At 41.0% G+C, this 16,254-nt stretch overlaps 1 protein-coding gene across 1 annotated transcript in view; it reads left to right on the plus strand.

Annotated features, from left to right (window-relative positions):
• LOC114047898 (O-acyltransferase like protein) overlaps positions 1 to 14,279 on the plus strand; it is an 85,541-nt gene extending 71,262 nt beyond the window's left edge. Inside the window, 6 exon segments of the mRNA XM_027868791.1 lie at positions 3,082 to 3,161; positions 6,945 to 7,058; positions 11,112 to 11,244; positions 11,839 to 12,025; positions 12,869 to 13,011; positions 14,046 to 14,279. Coding sequence (XP_027724592.1) covers positions 3,082 to 3,161; positions 6,945 to 7,058; positions 11,112 to 11,244; positions 11,839 to 12,025; positions 12,869 to 13,011; positions 14,046 to 14,180 — 792 coding nt within the window. The 3' untranslated portion in view covers positions 14,181 to 14,279.
• Positions 14,280 to 16,254: the final 1,975 nt, after the last annotated feature.

Here is a 16,254-nt window from a genome sequence, read left to right on the forward strand (position 1 = left end):
TTGACCTATGCTCTTCCAGATGAATTTTATTTTTTAGCTCTATAATATAATACTTTGGTAGTTCATATGGCACCAAAATATAAATTAACTCAGAAAGTTTTTAGATTTTTATTATATACCGCATTGGAGGTGAGGAATAAGTTCATTCTATGTATGGGGGATAATCCAGTTCCCTGTGCAGAGGCTCAAAAATGGAAGATGAAGTACCATGCATGAGTAACAGAGTGAAAGTGTTTGGCTGGATTGTAGAGTAAGGGGAAAAGGAAGTAATGTGTATTCTGTCTGGAAAGATAGATTGGGGTCAGGTTGTGAATGGATTTAAAATCCAAACAGTCTTATCTTAGAGGGAAGAGGAGGTCATTGGCATATTTTGACTAGGGGAGTGAAATGCTCAGATCTGCACTTAAGATAAATCGCTTTTGCCACTGGGTGGAAGATGGATTGGAGTAAAAAGAGTAGCAAAAGGCTTGAGATAAAGAGAGCAATTAAGAAAATATATTATTTCTTAGTTTAGATGAAAGCTGAAGAGGGCCTAAAATAAAGTGGTGGTGTAAACAGAGAAAAGGCATCAGATACAAGAAATATTGTCAAGGTAGAAATGGCAAAATATGCCAACCAATTGGATGTGTGGTGTAACTGTGTGGAAAGTCAAGGTTATAACCTTAGGAGACTAGAAAAATAGTGGCCACCTTAACAGAAATAGGAAGAAGGTGGGCTGTAGAGGAAAGGTAACAAGTTCTGTCTGTACATGTTGAGTTTGAGGTGTCCCTGGGACCTCTGGTTTAAAATGTCCAATAAGCAGTTGGTCACTCAGAAATGAAACTCAGTAAAGAGTTTGAGGTCGGATATACATATCTATGAGTCTTTGCTTAGAGATGACAAATTAAACTCACAGGAGATGATAAGGTTACCAAGAGAGAAAATACAGAAAGAGAAGGCAGGCCAAGGATGGAGCGTTGGAAGAACACCCACATTTAGGGAGTTTGATATGGATGCTGATCCAGCAAAAGAAACTGAGAAGGGGTCGTCATGTACAGCAGATAGGAAGGGAACCAGGAGAATGCAATGTGTCATTAAAGCCCAGAGAGGAGAGAGGGAGGAGGAGAGTGATCAATACTGTCATATGCAACAGAAGTCAAGAAGGAAGAGGCATGAGAAAAGACCATGGAGTCTGACAATTAAGAGATTGTTGGAAACTTTGGAGAAGTAGTTTTAGTTGAGTGGTGTGTTTGGAAGCCAGATTGCAAAGGAGGTAAAGAGTGACTGGGGGAGAGAAGAAGAAGTGGAAATGGTGATTGCAAACAGTTTGTTTTTCTAGGAATGTGGCTGAGAAGAGGAAGAAAAAATATAGAATAAAAGCTAAAGAGGCTGGTAGGGTCTAGGGAAATTTTTATAAAGATCCGAGAGACTTGGGGATACTTGAAGGTGCTGAGAAAGGAAGAAGTAGACAGAGAGAGACTGAAGATTAGAAGAAGGAAGGGGATGTTTGAGACGCCAATTTGATGACAAAGACTGAAGAGAATGGTATCAAGAACATATGTAGGATGTCTAGGGAGGCAGTGTCATCCAGAAGAAGGTAGGTCTCTATGAGCTCCAGAAGGAGGAAGGAGCTGGAAAGAAAGAGATCCAGAATGAAGGAAGTTTGTTCATTATGGAATGGGAATTTCAGAGGGCACAATGGGAGAGGTACACAGAGTTGGAATGGAACATGGGTGTGAGACCGTCATTGTAATGAGCTAAGATTTGATTTACTCTTATGTAGGAGATGATTAAATAATCAAAGGATAAAGAGAGTAACAGATGGTAGGAATTTGCTAGCTATAAGGATACCAGTAGGTAACAAATGAATTGTAATGATCACAATCTCCAATGATTCCTCTGCTTAGTGACCCCCTTAATGCCAAATGAGGCACAAAACAGAAAAATGAATACTCAACAAAGGTGTTTGCCTATGTCATGGAAGATGTCTTGTGCAATATCCAAATGCAAGAGGGAATCCCTATAGATGTAGAGGTTCTCTGGATGCTCCTGTGAGTAGATGATATTGTGATGATTGCATCAAACCCCAGGACATTAAAGGATCTCCTCAATGATATTCATGCTTGTAGTCAGTGTTTAATTAAAATTTGCTGAATGAATGAATGTCTTATCTTCTACCTTTCTTGTGACTCAATTTTCCTATGCATTTTAGACTGAATATGGGATTCTGCCTATCTTCTGATGCTAAATAGTTGCTGAGTGGCCAGAACTATGATTAGAAATTCCTGTATCTGAAGCAAATTTATTTGGAACTGATGGTGGTGGTGGTTGGTAGTGGTGGTGGTGATGGTGGTAGTGCCAGACTAACCAAACACCATCCAGGTCCACTCTCTTGAAGGTGTCATAATATGAAACCAGAGAACAAGTTTTTTTTTTTAGTTTTCTAATCAAACACTGGAAATAGGACTATAAGCACCATCAGGGCTACATATAAATTCTCCAGATATTAGGAATTTGTGTATCAATTTTCAAAACAGTTAAGACACATACACACATATACACTTATATACATTTATCTTACCAGAGGAGGTTGTTCTTTCCCCTGCAACTAAATTTGGCCTCAGCTGAGAGAATGGGGGACCCCATCGTGATGGAAGTCTGAAAATGGGAGGGTGGCTTAATTAAGCAATGGAGCAAGGACTGCTATACCATGTGGCCTGGGCCAGAGGAAAACCACATGGAGAGGGGGTTGAAGGACTGCTTTGAGGAAAAAGCATGCTTATTGTCCCTCTCCCATTATGTCTTGTAGCAGAATCTCAGTCACCTCACTCAGGTTGCGCCTCTGAACACGACTACACATATTCCCCCTAGTTGCTCAGAGGGCAAAAATTGCCCACAGAATGACCTCTCAGCTGCCCAAACATCCTTTCAGCCCCACTGGAGACAACTTGCCCACAGAAGTGTTCTGCAGCTGTCCAAACATTCCCCTTTAGCATCTCCTTCTCATGGCCAGAGTAGTCAGGAAAAGCTGTGATTTCCGGGAGTTTATTTTTGCTGGAAAGTGTGAGAAAGATGTGACTTTTTCTTTCTCTCTGTTTTCAGTGCAATGGCTGGACATGGTATCTGGCTAATGATTTCCAGTTCCATCTTACAACACCTCTTGTGATCTTCATCCATAGAAAGTGAGTTTCATTTGGGCCTGGGCTGCTGCTAGGTGGCCCCTCCCCACAGGGTCTTAGTAAAAGGACATAAAGATTTTTTTAAAGTTAGATACTTGAGCAAGTGGCAGCTGGGTGGTACAGTGGATAGAGTGCCAGGCCTGTAGTCAGGAAGACTCATCTTCCTGAGTTCAGTTCTGGCTTCAGGCACTTACTAGCCGTTTGATCCTGGGCAAGTCACTTAACCCTGTTGGCCTCAATTTACTCATCTACAAGAGCTGGAGAAGAAAACGACAAATCACTCTAGTATCTTTGCCAAGAAAACCCCAAAATGGGCCACAAAGAGTCAGACACGACTGAACAACAACAGCTCAGACAACTTTCTATGAAAAACAAACACAAAATGAATATCACATGTTAACCTATTGACATTCCTCAAAGTTTCCTTCTCATTTCTGTCCAGTTGAATCAGAGATTCAGTTGGAATTAGCCTAATGAGATAAATGGTCCAATCCCTTTATTTTAAAGATGAGAAAACTGAGGCCCAGAGTAACAACAGCTAGCAAGTATCTAAGGCTGCATTTGAACTCAGGTTTTGCTGACTCAGGCCTGGAGTGCTCTGCACGCTGCATCACCCAGCTGCCTCTAAAAAACTTTCTACTAGGGGCAGCTAGGTGGCGCAGTGCATAGAGCTCTGGCCTTGGAGTCAGGAGGCCCTGAGTTCAAATCCAGCTTCAGACACTTGACACTAGCTGTGTGACCCAGGGCAAGTCACTTAACCCCAATTGCCTCACCAAAAAAAAAAAAGGAAAAAAAAAGCCAAAACAAACAAACAAAAAATTTCTACTCTGTGTAAGGCATTGTAGTAATGCTGGGAATTAAAAAAAAAAAAAAGTTGTTGCCTTCAAGGACCTGACATTTTACTAGATTTTTCTATAGCTGCTATCATTGTATGCACGTTAGCTTATGCTATGGCTTTCATTAAATATTATCACGTAAGTACATTTTTTACATATTGATGGTCTTTTAAAATCCCATTTCATCATATTAATAACTCAAAGTTTATAAGCTATTTCCCTTACTATAGTGCATGCAGGATGTTTCCAGGTTTTTTTTTTTGTTTGTTTTTTGGCCACCATACACAGGTCTGCTAGGAATAACTTTGCACAGATTATTTTCCCACCCTTTGAGGGGATTTCCTTCAGTATATTTCCAGGGATGAGATTACCAGGGCAAAGGTCATGAGCAGCTTTGTAACTCTTGCTACATACATAGCACCCAAGACTATTCACCAGCATGACTGGACCAATTTAAAATGCCAGCCTGCAATGTATGCGTTGTTTTTCCCTGGAATCCTGACAACACGAGTTTTTAATCACTTCTATTAATTTTGTTTCAGCAAGATTTTAAGGGTTTCATTATTTATGGGTGGATTTGTTTTGCGTGAGTGAGGCCATTGGGGTTAAGTAACTTGCCTAGAGTCACACAGCTGGTGAATGTTATGTGTCTGAGGCCATACTTGAACTCAGGTTCTCCTGACTCCAGGGTCAGTGCTCTACCCACTGTGCCACCTAGCTGCCCCATCGGTGGATTTGCAATTTGTGCATTATCGCTGTTAGCGTTTTCATCTGTTTGATCTCCCCCAGTCTGCTTTGGCACCTTCTCCAGTCACCCAGCAAATGCAGAAAAAGAGAATACACTTTGATTGCAATATGAAGCTATCGACAGCCTAGTAAACAAAAGATAAATCTGAAACTCTACCTCCCTCCCCCAGCAAATAATACATTCCCATACCAAATGTATGCATACATATACACATACACACATGCATACACATATGCATACATGCATACATGTACATACATACATACATACATACATACAACTTTTGGATTGCTCAGTGCCTCTGAATTATCAGTGCCACCGTTTGCCTCAATTCACGTGGACAAGGAAGAGCTTGTCTATCTTTAAGAGCAGAGACCAGGAGCTCAGTCCAGCATTCCAGGGGAGTTACATGAAGTTCGACTGTAATAATTTGTATCAGCCCAGTTCAAACCCCGATCACCTCTCTCCTAGACTACCACAGTAGCCTTGTCATTGGACTCCTTGCATCCAGCCTCCCTCTTCTCAAGGCCTCTCTCCACGGAGCTGCCAAATGAATGGTCTCAAAGCGTAGATCTAACTATGGCACTCTTCTTTGCTTAAGAAGCTGTGGTGGATCCTTATTGTCCATAGGATAAAATGCAAACTCCCTGCTTGGCATTTAAAGCCCTTCACAATCTGGTTCCTGATTGTGTTTCCAAGTTGATCGCCTTTGACTCTCCTATAGTCCAGCCCGTCACCTAATGTGCTCTTCTCTGCACAGGACGTGCTGTCTCCCACTCCCATGCCTTTGCACTTCGTCTCGGAACACTTCCTTCCCCTGAAGCCTCAGCCCAAGCACCACCTCCTATCAAAGCCCTTTCCTAATTCCCCCAACTGTGAGTGATCCTCAATCCTCAAATTCCTTTACATTTCTTTCCTATGTATTTCTATTTTCAGAGAACATGTTCTCCTTTCTCTTCCCTTGGTATTCCCTGCTCATTGAAGACAGGAACTATTTTTATTTTTATCTTTGTCATCATAGTCATTGAGTCATTTCAGTTGTGTCTGACTCTCCATGACTCCTTTTTGGGGTTTTGTTGGCAAAAATGCTGGAGTGCTTTGCCATTTCCTTCTCCGATTTGTTTTATAGATGAGGAACTGAGGCAAACACAGCTATTCAGTGTCTAAGGCTGGATTTGAACTCAGGTCCTCCTGATTCCAGAGTCCTCCTGACTCTGGTATTCTATCCACTGCACCATCTGACTGCCCTAGTCCTGGCATAGTGCTTGACATATAATCAACACTTCATAAATGCTTATTGAATTGAATTGAATTTGATTTCTTTTGGATAGTCTAACCGGAAGGTTCAAAATGTTCTGGGAGGATGGAGAGACTGAATTCTTACTTTGGGACCAGAGGCTAATGGTTATAACCATGATAACTGGTGGGCCATGTACCTATTTGGAGTCCTCTTGTGATGGAGGATACCCTAGGTCATGTTCAGCGGATTTGTAGGAAGTTGTTACAGAAGGCAACAAATCCAGGCCCAAAGCTCAGAACTGGAAATGCCCTCTCCCCTCCCCACCTGTAGATTCATTTTGAGTTTCCCAAATGAAGAGACATAGTAAAGGACTAGGGCAAGGGTGGGGAACCTGTGTCCGCGAAGCCACATGTGGCCCTCTAGGTCCTCAAGTGCGGCCCTTTGACAGAATCCTGGACTAGGCTCTGGAGTATTTTTCTTCATTGACTAAAGATTGGACACTTCTTAGTGCTGGGATGCCTGCAAAGCCAGTCCAGTCAGAGTTGAGGAGAGGCAGAGGTTGGAGTTGGGGAATCCCCTGGCATATTTTCCCCCTACCAAACAAGCAAACAAAATACCTAACAGAAAACACTATCATGTACGGGGGAAATGGTTTGCTCTTCTCACTCACTGCTCCAAAGGCCTAGGGGAAGACATAAAGTGTGTCTACATGCCTATGAGTGACAGCATGATGCTTTGGTCTGTCTCAGAACCATGACAACTGTGAGTCATGCAGTAGGACCGTTGGGGACCTCCAGAAAGGGCTCTACCTAGAGATCTCCGTGTTTAGAATATCTTCCCATTGCCTACTTAGGCAATTACCATAAGGCTGCTGCTCCTCCCCCAGCCTTTCAGGGTAAAGCTTTGTAGCCTCGGGAAGCTAAAGGGTCCACCTTTCAGAGTCATCCCTTTTCCCTCCCCAGAGGTAAATATGCTCTGATATTCCTGGGAGCTGTACTCTTCCTGACATCCTTCACCATCACTGCTCTGCTCTCACTGGCTTGGAAACTTCCTGTTGCATCCCCATCAGAAGCGAGGTAAGTGGTGGTTTCCATATCCCCTGCTTTTGGCCTCTACACTCCAGTCAAACTAACCTTCTTGCTGTTCCTCACACGTAACTCTTAGTCTCCATCTCTGGGCATTTATGCAGGCTCTTCCCTGTGCCTGGAATAGTATTCATTTCTTCTTTGCTTCTACCTTTTAGCTTCCCTGGTTTCCTTCAGAGTTCAACACAAATGCCATCTTCCACAAGAGGCTTTTCCTCTTTTTCCTCTGCTCCACTTTCTAGTGCCTCTCTCCTACCCCAATAATCTTGCATTTATTTGTATATATCTTTCATTTATTTACATGTGTAACTGTAGATTCCACCGATAGAATGTAAGCTCACTGAGGGCAGGGACTGCTTCGTTTTTGTCTCTGTGTCTCCAACATCTAGCATCTGGCACATAGTAGGTGGTAAATAAGTGCTTAATGACTGTTTGATTAATCCTGCTCTTGGCCTCCCTGTCAGGGCATTAGAGAGAGATGATAAGAGGATTTGACAATGTGTGCCCTACCTATAGGGCCACCTAGATGGCTCAGTAGATTGGGTCTGGAGTCAGGAAGACCTGAGTTCAAGTCCAGCTTCAGACACTTACTAGCTGTATGACCCTGGGCAAGTCACTTAACCTCAGTTTGCCTTAATCTACAGGAGACAGAAATGGCAAACCACTCCAATATCTTTTCCAAGAAAACTCCATGGACAGTAATGGTCCACAGGGTCAAGAAGAGTCAGAGGACTGAACAACAACAACCCTACGTATAATCAAAATTTACAAAAGGAGGTAAGGTTTACAAGGTTTTTTAATACATTAGCTCATTTAATCTTCACAATGATTTAATGTAGCAGATGTTATTAGTATCACCATTTCACTCTATCACTATCACTACTGCTATCACATTTTAGCATTCTCACACTATCTACTTCACTGGTGTATCCTGAGGAAAGCACTTGGAAACCTCAAAACACCATGTGTCTGTATGCTCACATATATGTATTTACAGGCACACACAAACTCACAAGTGTGTCTATACACACAAGCATACATATATGTATACACACATGCATACACACATATACATATATATACACACATATGTGTGTATGTGTATAGGCTATTAGTAACTGCATGCTAGGGTAGGGAGCTGGCTTTGAAGCCAGGAAGATGTGGGTTGAGGTCCTGTCTCTGAGCCATATTGCCTGTGTGACCCTGGGTAAGTCACTTAACCTCTAGGTGCTCTAGGTAAGAGGGTCAAATGAGGCCAGCAGGTCACAATGAATACCACCTGAACCAGTTTAAAATGTAATTGGGAAATATTTTTAAAAATAATTAAAAATATAATAGAACATAGATAATGTTACTATGTGGTTTTCTAAGTCAATATGCAGTCCAAGGGCTCTCTATGTAGGGTCTAGTGGCCCCTTTCCTATTGGAGTTTGACCCACCGAGGTTTCTGAGAAGGTACAGAGTTTTATTAGTAGAGGGAATTTCTTTACCAGCCATTTGTTTCTACCAATAAAGTCACAATCTATTCTCTATTCTTATTAGTATATTTGAGGTAAATGTTCATCCCAGTTGGAATTTTTAATATATTTTTTCATCTTAAACTACTAAGCCATTAAGATTTCATCTGGAATTCTATACTTACATACAAGGGAAACATGGACTGTCCTCACTCTTAAAATTCTTTTCACAAAGGGTGACAATATAGAAGAAAAGTACAACTCCCAATTATCCCTCGAACCCAATAAAACTCTTTATTCTGAATTTCCAGGCTCTCCACTAGCTAATCCCCCTACCTAGCCCTCATTTCCTAAATCTATACAGGCATACCTTAGAGATATTGCAGGTTTGTTTCCAGACCACTGCAATAAAGCGAATATTGCAATAAAGCAAGTCACACAATTTTTTTTTGTTTCCCAGTGCATATAAAAGTTATGTTTGTACCATACCATAGGCTATTAAGTGTGTGGTAGTATTATGTTTAAAAAAACAGTGCACATAACCTTAAATAAAAAATGCTTTATTGCTAAAAGAAATGCTAACCATCATCTGAGCCTTCAGTAAGTCATAATCTTTTTGTTGGTGAAGGGTCTTGCCTTGATGTTGATGACAGCTGACTGATCATGGTGGTGGCTGCTGAAGGCTGGAGTGGCTGTGACAATTTCTCAAACTAAGACAACAACAAAATTTGCCATATTGAATGACTCTTCCTTTTACTTGAACACTTAGAAGGCTACTAATTGGCCTAATTTTAATATCATTGTGTCTCAGGGAATAGGGGGGCCTGAGGAGAGGGAGAGAGATAGGGGATGGCTGGTTGTAGGGCAATCAGAACACACAAAGCATTTACTGATTAAGTTCACTGTCCTATATGGGTATTGTTTGTGGTGCCCCAAAACAATTAGAATAGTAACATCAAAGGTCACTGATCACAAATCACCATAGAAAATTTAATAAAAATGAAAAAGCTTGAAATATTGCAGGAATTACCAAAATGTGACACAGAGACACAATGTGAGCACATGCTATTGGGAAAATGGCACCACTAGACTCGCTCAATGCAGGGTTGCCATAAACCTTCAATTTGTAAAAAATGCAATAGCTGTGAAGCACAATAAAGCGAAATGCAATAAAATGAGGCATGCCTGTATTTCCCAGTTTTGTTTTTCTTGTTCCAGCCAGTTAAGATTTTCAGAGTCTTTCTGCTCAGGACCCATTCATTGCCTTTTCCAAGCCTTCCCCTCCATTCCTTCTGATTTCTTCCACCCAGTGGAACTTCCATCTATACCATACCAAGGCCCTTTCTTCCTTCAAAACTGCTCTACCCTCAAACTGCTCCGTGGAGCCTTTCCAAAGTGTGTGGGAACTCAGCAACAATTACTGGAATGGTTTTAGCTGTTCCTTTGGCCACTTCTATATTTGCTGAGGATTCAAATATGAAGTATGTGTGTCTCTTACTTAGAGAAATGAGAGGGACAGCTTGGGAAGACAGTTACTGATGTGGGGTTCACACAGATAAAGACAAAAGAACAAGTCTTGGTGCTTTTCTTAATGGGTCAGTGGCTCTGGAATAAGAACCAAAAGTAGTTACAGAGCATAGACATAGTTATGACATCTGTGGTTCCAGATAGTCTCTGCCTTTTTAAATATGTATATATATATATATATATTTAATATTTTCTAATTGTCCAAATTCAAAATCTCTCTTTCTCTAATAAGTGATCTCACCTCAAGGCTATGTGACTCAAGCTTCCTCAACCCTCTTTCATACCTTAATACTTTCCTGTCTTCCCTTCTCTCTAGTTTCTGAAGATAGTTGTGCTTCTTTCTGAGGTTCACAGGCTTTAGAGCAAGAAGGGAAAAGGAAGAAAATAAACATTTATATAGCACCTACTATGTGACAGGCACCGCTCTAAGCATTTTACAAATATCATCTCATTTGATCCTCACAACAACCCTGGGGGTAGGTATAATCATCATCTCCATTTACAGTTGAGGAACCTGAGGAAGACAAAGGTTAAGTGACTTGCCCAGGGTCACACAGCTAGTGTCTGAGTCCTAACTCCAGGCCTAGCACTCTATCTACTGTGTAACCTAAAGGCAGCTAGGAGGGAACTTGGCGATCATTTAATCCAACACTTTCATTTTATAGTTGAGCAAAATGGGACTCACTGAGATAAAGTCACTTGCCTGGAGTCACTCAGTAGCAGAGCTGGTATCCAAACTCATCCATGCCCTCTGATCTTAGAGCCAGTTATCTTCCTGCTTTATCAAATTGCTTCTCCAACTTGCACTGTTCCCTGTGCCCATGAATCTATGGGCTTCTGCTTCCTTTCAACTCTCTTGCCTAAATCTTGTGACCTTCTTAATTTCCTCAATTTTTTTTTTGGTGGTGGTAGAGGGAAGCAATCAGGGTCAAGTGACTTGCCCAGGATCACACAGCTAGGAAAGTCTGCGGCTAGATTTGAACTCAGGTCCTCCTGATTCCAGGACCAGTGCTCTATCCACTGAGCCACCTAGCTCCCCAATTTCCTCAAATTTTTTCAGAGAACATGAAGCTGTCTTATATTTCCTGGAGTACTACACCAAGCCTTACTGCAGATATGGACCTTTCCTTGTGGGAGTGTTGCTCAGTATTTTCATGTACCACAATGACCAGGTTAATATTCTCAAGAGCAAGGTAAGTCCTTCCTTGACAGGCTGTGTAGGGGAATGCAAAGACTGGGAATCAGAAGGCCTAGGGTTTAGCTTTGCTCTACTCCTACCTAGCTGTGTGACTATAGGCAAGCCATTTTACTTCTCTGAGATTCAGTTTCTTCATCTATTGGGAGAGGAATTATAAAATAATTCCTAAGACCTATTTTAGTTCTAAAAGTTGTTATGATCCTCCTCTTCTTCTCTGGCGCACCATCTGGAGTAGATAACCAGAAAAAAAGAAAGTCAAGGAAGATAGCAGACAACTTCCCGACATGTTTTCAGGGCCTGAGACCTTGGAGTTCAAGCAGTAGAAGTGAAAGGAAGTTCTTGGGACATCCTAGAGCTAGTAACTTAGGCTGGGGTCGGAACATTACAAATCCCATGTCCCTCCCCCTACCCCCCCACACATCCAAGATGCTCTCTTTGCCATACTTTGGCTTTGAGACCAGGCTTGCAAAACACACCACAGAGACAGTTTAACAAACGCAGTGAATAAAGAGATATGTGGAAAAATGGAAGGAAGAAAGAAAGAATGACGGTACAAAATAAGCTATAAATAATATTTTTCCTCCCCCAGGCACAGGCTCTTGCTGGGTGGCTTTCCTGCTTATTCACCCTCTTAGCAGTTGTCTCTCTGGCATATATGGTGGATGACTCCTTCGACACTTACTCGGTGGCAGCCGCCATCTATCAGGCGATTCACCGGACACTGTGGGCTGTTGTTGTGGGTTGGGTCATTTTTGCATGTCAAGAAGGCTATGGAGGTATAGTATACCACAGGACGTGTATTTTTGAGTCATTTGTCTTGTTTCTAGGAAGGTGACTAATGTAAAAAAAATAGGAAAAAGAAAAAACACAAGATGACCATAAAGGATTTTTTAATTGGTGAAGTAACCAGCCGCTGAATGATGTTGGCTCAGTAATGAAAATTGTAAAATTTTACTGTAGCTAAGCTACCGTATGGCTCTGGTTTTTTTTAAATATGAAAATTGTTAAATTTTTCCAGTTCCATGTAAAAACAATTTTAAACATTTCTTTAAAAATTTTGAGTTCTAAATTTTCTTCCTCCCTCCCCCTCCTTGAGAAGGCCAACAATTTAATATAGATTATACATGTGCAATCATGCAAAACATATTTTTATGTTTATGGCTCTGTTTTTAAAACTGTATAATGTTTTGTTTAAATTATTTATTTTTTTTACAAATGTGAGTTCTGAAAAAAGACACAGTCTGTTTAAGAAGTATCTTCAGTGGTGTTCTAGTAACCATAGTGGTTAATAAGGAAATGAATGATATGTCCATGCCATGGTCTAGTTTCAAAGGCCAGGAAGATTGGTAAAAGAGGGCAGCATGGTATGGTGGAAAGTGTTAATTTGGAGTCAGGGGATGTGGGTACAAACAAATTACTTAACCTCTCTAGGCCCACTAGTAGTGAAAAGAAGCTGTTCCTTCATGTTTTGATAATGGTGTTAAACCCTTTTAAATTCAAGTAAGTAGATGCTTCCTTAGAATAATTTCCCCAGATTTTGACTTCTAAGCCAAAGGAAGCAAAAATGAAAAAAAGAAAGTGTTTACTACCACAGTGAGTCAAAGACTGTGTTTTCACAGGTCTGGTGAATCAAGTGCTTTCTTGTGACATTTGAAATTTACTTGCCAACATTAGTTACGCCTGCTTCTTGGTACATCTGATGCTGATCATACTCTACAATGGCCTTCAGGAAACTCTCATTCACTACACTGACACCAACATGGTGAGTTCTCTTGTTGGCTCTTTGTGACACTTACAATCTGTTCTTTCATTGGGAAATGGAGGCGATAAAAAGCCATTTTCTTTGAGCCTAATTGTTCTTGGTTTTCTTTGAAAGAGGGTAGAAGAAGTGTTTTGGCATAACATGACATCCTTATAATTATTCTTAGTGTGACAAAGCTCTGGGGGCCGGTCAGCAGAGCTATTCGATGCAGTCATAATGGCAAATCCTATGACTATGGAATTTAGAGAGGGAAGGAACTGATCAAGATCTAAATGGAAATATAGATAAATAGCACTTTATACTATTTGGTGTTGTTGTTCAATTGTTTCAGTTGTGTCCGACTCTTCATGATTTCATTTGGGGTTTCTTTGGCTAAGATATTGGAGTGGTTTGCCATTTCTTTCTCTAACTCATTTTACAGATGAGGAAACTGAGGCATACAGGGTTAAGTGACTTGTCAAGGGTCACACAGCTAATAAGTATATGAGGCTGGATTTGAACTCAGGTCTTCCTGACTTGAGACCTGACACTCTAACCAGAGTGCTACTAGCTGACTGCATTTTATACTATTACTCCAAAGCATTTTATTTGTCATTGTCTTTTGGGTTTAAAGATATTGACATCAAATTTTATATCAATATAACTAACAGTGGTTATTCTACTACTCTCATCATCATTACTTGATCTAGACCTATGATTTCATCAGTATGGTGAATTCCCCCACAAATCTGCAACTTGTCTTACAGCAAACTTAGATCTCTGGGGGAAGAGGGATGGGTGTGGGGGATACAGTTTCCATCCGTGAAAAGTATGTTATGAAGATTAGAGGGAATCCTAGGCAAGGGTGTGAATGGCTCTGCTCCAATGCACATGTTTATATGCATTTATGTCTAAATTCATATGTAAGCATGTGTTTATATTGAAACCCTGCTTGCAATGGCATATTTACTGAGTAAAAGGAAAGATGTGAGTCAATTTTTTTTTCTCAGAGAACAATCATATCCACTCTGCCTTTCTTTCCTTCCTTTACTTAGTTCTACCTTTTCTCCGGACACTGCTTTTTGACATTTACCACTGGACTGGTCCTGACTATGTTCATTGAGAAGCCCTTTGAAGACCTGAGACAATATCTTCTTGGGGCAGTGTCCACTGATCATCAGAATGGATGATTCTCACCCCGTGAGGATGGGATTGACCGACACATGTATAGCTTACCTTGTATAGTAGTTGTGTTCCTGAAAAATTGTGTGTGGGTTAGTTATTGTAAAAGTGGGGATTCATTATTTAAAACAGGGATTCTTAATCTGGAGTCCGTGGATTTAAAAAAAATTTTGATAACTATTTCAATATAATTAGTCTTCTTTGTAATCCTATATATTTTATTTTATGCATGTACAATAAAGATCATCTGAAGCTGTCAAAACAGGGTGAATTTAATGTTTTCTGTAATGAAATAACATTACCTATCATTTCACCTTCTACTGAGAAAAGCATGACACATAATCCCATATATTATATTTTCTTATGCATATATTCCAAAGCCCAGAATACCCCCTTTGGGGTATGTGGTTCAATCTTGTTGAGTCTGACTCCAGAGTGGTCGTGTTTCTCTCTATGGCGCTGCCCCAACCCTGGATTAAAACTCCAAGGAAATCTCTAAAGCAAAGTTTAGGTATGGTTCGTGTAAAGAGTTTCCCCAAAAGTGGAAAACAGGATGCCCTCCCAATAAAGTATTCAGTGTATAATATGGGTGACAGGGATAGGATAGATGTTTATTTCCTTCACATCAGTGTTTACATAGGACACATGAGGCATACATGAACACATATAGAAAACATAAAATACTCAAATGGGTAATTTCACTCAGTACAGTCCCCTGAAAGGTAAATTCCTTTGTGGTGCTGAAGAACATAGGTATTTTGCATTCATCTCAGACCCACACTGCCCAAGGAATTCAAAGCAATAATCACAGAGGGTTAGCAAGGTTCATATCCCTTACACAGCCAGGACTTTTGTTCTTCAAGATATAAGAATCTTCTGTCTTCCATGAAGCATGCTGTTAAAGGTGGCGAGCTCTGGATTCAGGAAATTTCAAACTCAGGATAAACACTAATGCTGGAAATATCCATTTCTCTGGTTTTCTAGCAATCTACCTATACTCAGAAAAAGAAAGAAAGAAGAAAGCAACCAGAGGCTTAAAGACCAATTTTATACTCTCCTAGATAAGAACATGTTTCCAGCTGCCGTGTGCTTCTTTTTTAAGCTAACATTGCTGCTAGAGGGAGAAAGAAGAAAAATCTCCACCACCCTTACCCCCCCCCCCCGCTTCCAGGAAAACCAAGAGAGAGAAAACAGAAGAAAAGCATACCAAGGCTGAAAGATCCAAAAAATGTGGAACTATTTCCATAGCCCTTAAAGATCAAGGGCAGAGAAAGAGGAAGAGAGGGGTGAGGTGCAAGAAGACTGGAAAGGTAGGAGGGGAATAGGTTATGAAGTGCTTTGAATGCCAAACAGAGCATTTTATATTTGATCCTGTAGGCAATGGGGAGCCACTGGAATTTATTGAGTAGAGGAGTGACATAGTCTGACCTGCCCTTTAAGAAGATCACTTTAGCTACTGAAGGAATGGTGATCTGAAATGGGAGACACTTGAGACAGGCAGACCCACTGGCAGGTGTAAGGTGACCAGAGCCTGCACCAGACAGGTGGCATTGTCAGGGGAGAGAAGGGGCATATGGGAGAAATGTTAAGAAGGTAAAATTGACAGACCTTGGGAACAGGTTGGATATGGGGGAGAGGGGTGGTGAGAATGAGGCCTCATTTTCCTCCTCTGTTAAACGAAGGGGTTGGGTTAGATGATCATTAGCATGTCTTTCGGCCACAGTTTTAAAAAGCCAAATGAAAACAAAATAAGCTATACCATGACATATCAATTAGCTGAAACTGGCTTCTGTGATACAAATACCAGCCAAGCTGGGCAAAGACCCAGGGATTTGGCAACCTTACTTCCAGCTCTAATATTCTATGATCCTGGGATTCCTTTCAGCCTGGCTTGGCGAATCAGTAGTAACTAATGTTGTACTTGCCACCTCCCTGAAAGCTGCCCTATTCTGGCTGCAGAATTTGGCCAGAGTGTGTGGTCTATCCTTTCATTCTAGACTTCACATCTCTTTGTCACATAAAGCCTTGGGGCTCTCTAGGTGAATCAGGACTTCTTTGAGCTCCACGGGAGCCCCCTGGTGG

This window comes from Vombatus ursinus, unplaced genomic scaffold (assembly GCF_900497805.2).
Source record: "Vombatus ursinus unplaced genomic scaffold, bare-nosed wombat genome assembly UNPS02014791.1, whole genome shotgun sequence".
Taxonomy (NCBI): Eukaryota; Metazoa; Chordata; class Mammalia; order Diprotodontia; family Vombatidae; genus Vombatus; species Vombatus ursinus.